General features: G+C 44.0%; 1 protein-coding gene across 1 annotated transcript; it reads left to right on the plus strand.

Annotated features, from left to right (window-relative positions):
- The first annotated feature begins 5,336 nt into the window (after window positions 1-5,336).
- LOC107124279 (phosphate carrier protein, mitochondrial-like) lies at window positions 5,337-6,530 on the plus strand. Its single transcript, XM_015427699.1, has 2 exons — window positions 5,337-5,565; window positions 5,599-6,530. Exons 1-2 carry the CDS (start codon window positions 5,337-5,339, stop codon window positions 6,528-6,530), a joined length of 1,161 nt encoding a protein of 386 aa, XP_015283185.1.
- Window positions 6,531-6,874: the final 344 nt, after the last annotated feature.

A 6,874-nucleotide genomic window follows, 5' to 3' on the forward strand; every position in this document is an offset into this window, starting at 1 on the left:
CCCTCCCCCCCCAGGTGCCCCCGATGCGCGGATTTAGGTATTCGCACGCACGGGGGCGACTTCGCTATTAGTATATAGATGGAAGGAGAGAAAACAGTCTTACAAACGGATTGCTCTAGAGAAGCCTGCAAGCATTTTTTTAAATAGTGCATATTGTTCAGAAACATTCATCACTGAAACTTTCCACTTTGATTATAGTGGAAAGGTTTAGATTTCACAAGAGGCACCAGATGGAAAGTGAATGTTTTCTCATTTAGAGCAGTTGTTCGTGAAAAAGAGCAGTTTCTGTCAAGAGTTCTCTCAGCTCCACCTACCTCACAGGGTGTCTGTTGTGGGGAGGGGAAGGGAAAGGAGTTTGTAAGCCGCTCTGAGACACCTTTGGTAGTGAAGGGCGGGGTATAAATCCAATCTCTTCTTCTTCTTCTTCTTTTCCATTTCAGCTTATTAAAAAAGGACCCTGGTCCTAATGTTTGGCACCCTGGCGTTATGACACCTCCCCCCCTTTTGGTGGATGGTGAACCGCACTTTGAAGTGTCATGCATCTTGGACTCAAAGTTGAAACGCAATAAAGTCTTTTACCTTGTGGAGTGGAAAGACTTTGGTCCCCAGCACCGGGAATGGGTGGAAGTAGGGGATATTTGGGGCCCTGACCTTATTCGTGCATTCCATGAGGAGTTACCGGGGAAACCGGGAGAATCTCCCGGGTAGTCCAGGAGAATCTTTGGGGGGGCAGGATGTCAGTAAACTGCCATTTGTATTCTGTGTATGCTTTGTGTAACCTGCCTGCTGTATGATGGGAGGGAATTAGCTCTGTTGCTCTGTTCTCATCCTCCCTGTGCACTTTATCTCTTGTTTTGACCTTGGAATGCTTTTGCTGCCTTTGTAGTAGGTAAGACTGTGAGAACCGTTGATAGGGTCGTTCCCAATCTGGCTGGTGTGAACCAAACGGCTGAAAGGCTATCTCCCGCCTTGGTTTTCTCCCGGTCGAATTTCTGCTGAGCACGAACTGTATTCATTGGCTTAACCTTTTTTTTAACTGTCTATATCTGTACACGCTTGGCTTTGAGTTTCATTTTTGACAATGACCATGAAAGTGTATCAATAGTGACTTGTATTAAAGCAACCTATTCTTATGAATCGTTGTGGACTGCAACTGCTGTATTGAACCTGACAATCCCTCCGTAGCGAAAAAACCCCAACAGAAACACACACACCCCGGAAATAACCACACTTGAAACTTTTCAGCCTCCACTTAGGGCAGGAGGCAGAGTGAGTTATTTAAGTTGCCTTTAATTAAATTACCCAGTGCCCCCCAAAAAATTCAAATGCCCCCGACTTAAAAAATCCTGGCTACGGACTTTAGAGCTGAATGCTGAGGAAAAGCATTCATTTGGAATTCAGCCCTGACTGAAAACAGTTTAACACAGACAGAATTTGTAAAGTTGGCAAGGACTAGTAGGTAGTTAGATGGAGACTCCCATTCAGGCCAAGGAAAGGGGATAGATCTTCTAGAGAGGAAAGGAATTTCCCTACCCAGTCTAAACAGGGTGATAGCTCTGAAGACTGCAGAGATCCCTGGACTGGTGTGGTTAGAAACCACCTTTAGAGACCTTAAGAGTCAGTTAAAAACTCAAGACGAGTACTGGTGTTTCAAGAGAAGGGGTTTGGGTACTGAAAAGAGTGTAATAGCCTTCTGGAAACCAAAAGAGTCAGTGAACACTCAAAGAAAGTGTACTGGAGTGTTTGAGGAAAACACTGGAATGAAAGCCTGTCAACATAAAGATTTACGTCACTGTGAAAAGCATAAGAAACTCTCTTTAGCCTGAAACATAAGAACTAAAGTCTGTGCATGTGCGGATTTTACCTCAGATTTATCTATATTGAGTTGCCTCAAAAATTTCGCCCTGATTTCACCTGACCTTTCCCCTCTATGTTGAATAAAATATTTTGCTAATTTGGAATATAAAAACTTCTCAAGTGCCATTTTAAGCAGTTTAAGTTAAAGGGGGCTCCCATTCCTTCCCTCAGGTTCCTAAACTGAGCAAACAGCCATAATATCATACTGACACAGGGTGAGATAGCCAGAATTCTTCAGGGGAAAATAAAACAGACAACTAGGGCAACTCAGGCATGAAGGGGGGGGGGACTGAGGGGGGGAATCATACATACAAAAACAGCATCATGATGAAATTTTGCCTGACATTCTCTTTTCATATCAGGTGTGAACAAGTAATACATTAATTGTATTCTGAAGAATATTTCTGAAGAAGTGAGCAGTGACTTATGAAAGCTCATGCCCTACCACAAATTTTGTTAGTCTTTAAGGTGCTACTGGACTCTCATTCTTTTCTACCGCTACGGACAGACTAACACAGCTACCCATCTTAATTAATTGTATATGTCTGTGAAGTTTATATTCCTACCATGACTCTATCCTTTAAAATAAAGGGAATACAAATTAGCATTGTTTAAAAGAACAGGAGGGAATGGAAGCAGGGAAGAGAAGGATAAGAGGCAATGTATTTAAGGCACAGTAGGAGTTCAGATTTGGCTTAAAATGGGGGGCATAAGAACAAGTGCTGGGGTGTGTGTGAAATTTTCTTTTCTGAATATTTGTATAGAGGGGCTGGACTGGCACCCATCTGGGATTTTAGTAAGGTGAGTCCAAAGAGTCCCTCGAAGCTTTATGGTTTAGGCTGCGTGGTTCTGGATGCATAGAGACAATTGCCAAAATCCAGCACACCCAGGGCTTTCCCACTAATGACTGGGGAATATACTTGGGCCCCTTTCACATTACCGTTCTAAACCAGATGTTATCCATTGCTGGCCGAGTTCCAAGTAAAGTGATACAGGGATGGAGGTTTCATGCAGCAAATTTCATTCTGTTAATGAGCCATCTGGTCATTTCAAACAGTGCTGCACTTCCCCCTGCCCTTTTTTGCCAAGCGGTTTTTCTTGGACTTTTTTTGGTGAACATTCTAAGTTGAGCACTATAGCGCTAGACTTCAGTGCTACAGCAGCACCATTGAGATACACTGAGATTGCGGACGTTGTTAGTGTCAGGTTCCACAGCAAGTAACTCTTCACACATGTTTCCTGAGAAGCGTTATGCTTTATTAGAGTACAAAACCGGTACCATATCCACAGGATTATTGTTAGGAATAACTATAGGGTGGGAACATCTGTACATATAGCCAGACGAGGCAAATAGCTAAGCAAATGAACTTCGAGCGCGCGCAGGGGAATTCTCCCGGCGGAAAGTTACATAATGAGCGGGAGACTCGCAGGGCCCCTGAGAGCAGAAAGATTCACACCAGTGGTGGACCGCAAGCCCTCCCATCCTTACAAGGCCAGACTGATAATGCCGTCTAGCCGAGCCAGCTCCCACGGTCTCTGAGGCAATGTTTACGCAAAGCTGCTGAGCTGCGAGCAAGCGGGAACGGAAGGACAGAAACAACATAAAATAGCAGCTAGCTGACAGAAAGTTCTGTAACACCAGTCACTGATGCCCTGAGCACCCACTGTCCAATCAGCTACTTCATTCCTCCTGTACCCATGTAACATCAGCCATAATCTCAATGCATTTCAATGGGGCCAAGGCATCTCAATGGTACTGCTGTAGCACTGAAGTGCTATATTGGTCCAGCGCTATAGCACTCAACTTAGAACATTCAAAAAAAAAATTGAGAAAGATCACATGGTGAAAAAGGGTGGGGGGGAAATGCAGTGCTATTTGAAGTGCAGCAGACATTTTAAACAGCACAGTACAGCGATTCAGAAGCCCAAAGAGGTGAAAATGGAAGAAAGTAGTTTACTTCAAGAACGGCTCAACCATGCTTTGCTAACCAGATGCAAGCAGCTTTGTATGAAAAGGTAAATAAAATCCATTAGCAGCCAGTTGCTAAAACAGTTGTGTCTGAAATGACACAAAAAAATCCATTAGCAACCAGCTACCAAAACAGATTTAAAAGGCTGTCTGGAAGGGGCCTTGATCTCTGAGTGTAGGGATTTCTTCAGGTGACACTTCCCCCTGTCATTTCTTTGTACACAACCCCTCGGTCTTGGGCCTGCACATGTCTTCCCATACACTCATCACACAGAGAAGATGGTGCTTGATCCAAGACCTCTCACATTCAAATACAGAGTGTATGAGCAGCAATTCAGTCAAACTGCTTTAAAGAGGGCAAAGAGACACACAGAGATCTTGTATCTCCCCGCCCACAGTCAAGACTAATGGTATCCATGAGTGATTGCTATGAGATGGAGCCACCTTAGCTTTCTATACATAATAGTCTTTGGCCACAAGTCCTCCAAGACTCAGTAACACCAAGTTCTTTGGAATCCAGTCCCACAGAACACCTTATAATTGAAAAATTAAATCAATGCACATACACAGCCTTTTTCTTTGAGAATTCATACACCATCAGTATCCTGAACACTGCTTTCCTGCTGCCTCTGATTTGTTTAGTAAATTTCTCTCATTATATTTCCCTTCTTTCCTATCACAACATTTATTTAGGCAAATTCTCACAACCTTTTTTTTCTTCAAGATTAGCAATCACAGATTAATATTAGTAACTGTACTTCGTGTCCCAAGACCAGAATGGCATTTTATCCTAGCAAAATCCCTGTGAAATAGCTTAGGCTGAGTGATTTACAACAACCATTGTGCTCTTGCCAGTAACATTCTTGCTTTCAGCCCTGAATTTACCTTTCTTACTGCCTATTCCTGGGGCAAGGGGGAGAAAGGAAAGACAGAATAAACTGGCACTGGTGATTTTAAGGGTGGTTTTTTGTTTTTTTTTTGCATAAATTCATATTAAAATTGATTGTTACAACTTTGAGAAGCTGCTTCCTACTCAAGTGAACTTCTTTTAACACTGAAGGAGGCTTAATAATGTGAGTTTCATCCTTATGGAAAGAAATGTCCATATTTTGCATACAGTTAACAGCCTTCTTGCTCCTTCATCCTGAAGCCACTGTTTGGCCACTAGAGGCCTTATTGCCATTAGCAAAGATTCTAAATTACAGAGGAATGCACAGAGTGTCTGATCACATATTTATGTATTATACTTACTGGGATGGTCTAGGCAGAGCCTCTATGGTTAGAGGCTAGAATCCTGGAGTTACTGGCAGTTGGGAAGCTGCAACAGTCCCAAACATTTCCAGGCCTTGCTGTTTACTTTGACTATGCCTAGCCACCTTGCAGATTGGAGGGACTGCAGTTCTTAGAAGGCAGAGCCTCAGAGGGTCAGATCTTCTCAGCACATATCCTGCTCTTCCTGGAGTGTTAATAGAAGAACAGCAAATAACTGAGCAGCGAAGAGAAAGTGGAAATGGAGGTTCCCAAATGCAGCTCACATTCCTACCCCAAGTTGTGGTCCCGGCTTCGGGCACTTGCTTGCCCTTCTTGGAGATCAGAGAAGAACAGTGAAAGCTACACTACATCTCTTCATTGTGAGGCCCTAAACAACTATAAGGAAGTGGACACACAGCCTTCTACCAACAGTATTCTAGTCTCTCTGTACAAACATCAGCCCCGTCTTTCAGCAGCTTCCGTAAGTGGTTGGGTGGCACCATCTCCTCCTCCACCACCAGCAGTAGAATATAGCTGTGAGTTTGGCTCTCTAAAGTATCTGATACTGTGTTCCCTGGGTGGTGTTGTGAGCTGTGGACTGACTCACACAGCTGTAGTGCCACTAGATGTGGTGAAATGCCGGATGCAGGTGGAACCTAAACGTTACCGTGGACTTGTGCAAGGCCTTACTCTTACTGTGCAAGAGGAGGGAATGCATGGTCTGGTCAAAGGATGGGCCCCAACAGCCATAGGTTACTCTATGCAAGGACTTGGCAAGTTTGGCCTTTATGAGACCTTTAAGATACATTATGCTGAACTGTTGGGTTCTGAACGTGCTTATCTGTGGCGGACCAGCCTCTACCTGGCTGCCTCAGCCAGTGCTGAGTTCTTTGCTGACATTGCTCTGGCCCCAATGGAAGCAGTCAAGGTACGAATTCAGACCCAGGAAGGCTATGCCAACACACTGCGGGAGGCAGCTCCAAAGATGTTCATTGAAGAGGGGCTGTGGGCTTTCTACAAAGGAGTGGCTCCACTCTGGATGCGCCAGATCCCTTATACCATGATGAAGTTTGCCTGTTTTGAACGAACTGTAGAGGCTCTCTATAAATATGTCATGCCCAAGCCCCGTGATCAGTGCACCAAAATGGAACAACTTGGAGTCACCTTTGTTGGTGGTTATATTGCTGGCATCTTTTGTGCTATTGTCTCACACCCAGCTGACTCTGTGGTCTCTGTGCTCAACAAAGAAAGGGGCAGCACTGCTGTTGAAGTCCTCAAGAGGTTGGGCATGTATGGCATCTGGAAAGGCCTCTTTACCCGTATCCTGATGATTGGTACCCTCACTGCCCTACAATGGTTCATTTATGATTCAGTTAAAGTGTACCTCAAGCTCCCTCGGCCGCCACCACCTGAGATGCCTGCCTCTTTGAGAGAGAGTTTGTCATTAAAATAGACTCCCAAACAGACCTACACTGTTGTGTTTTAGGGATCCCTTCGTTCTATAAGAAGTTCTGGTCCACTTTGTGTATGGTTATTGGTGGCCTGTGGACCACATTCTAGTTCAAACTAAGCTCTACAGTGCACAAACCATATATTAAGCGAGCTAAAACATCTACTTGCAGCAGCATTGATGCTTACAATTTAGCAGAATAATAGTTCTGGGATTTTGTTTCGGTATAAATTGTCCTCAAAATACATAATGTGGTTCATAGCTTTTACAGCCCTGTTCAATATGTTAAGGTTAACCTATTATTAGCAGGTGGTAGCTTAGTTGGTTGTTGATTCTTTGTCAAGTTC

Source organism: Gekko japonicus, unplaced genomic scaffold (assembly GCF_001447785.1).
Source record: "Gekko japonicus isolate JY-2015 unplaced genomic scaffold, Gekko_japonicus_V1.1 scaffold332, whole genome shotgun sequence".
Classification (NCBI taxonomy): domain Eukaryota; kingdom Metazoa; phylum Chordata; class Lepidosauria; order Squamata; family Gekkonidae; genus Gekko; species Gekko japonicus.

Bases quoted from the DNA above. Each gene is read 5' to 3' on its own strand.
- LOC107124279 (XM_015427699.1), top strand. From the start codon at position 5,337: ATGGAGGTTCCCAAATGCAGCTCACATTCCTACCCCAAGTTGTGGTCC. The intron at 5,566-5,598 runs GTTGGGTGGCAC...CTCCACCACCAG, and splicing joins TTCAGCAGCTTCCGTAAGTG to CAGTAGAATATAGCTGTGAG.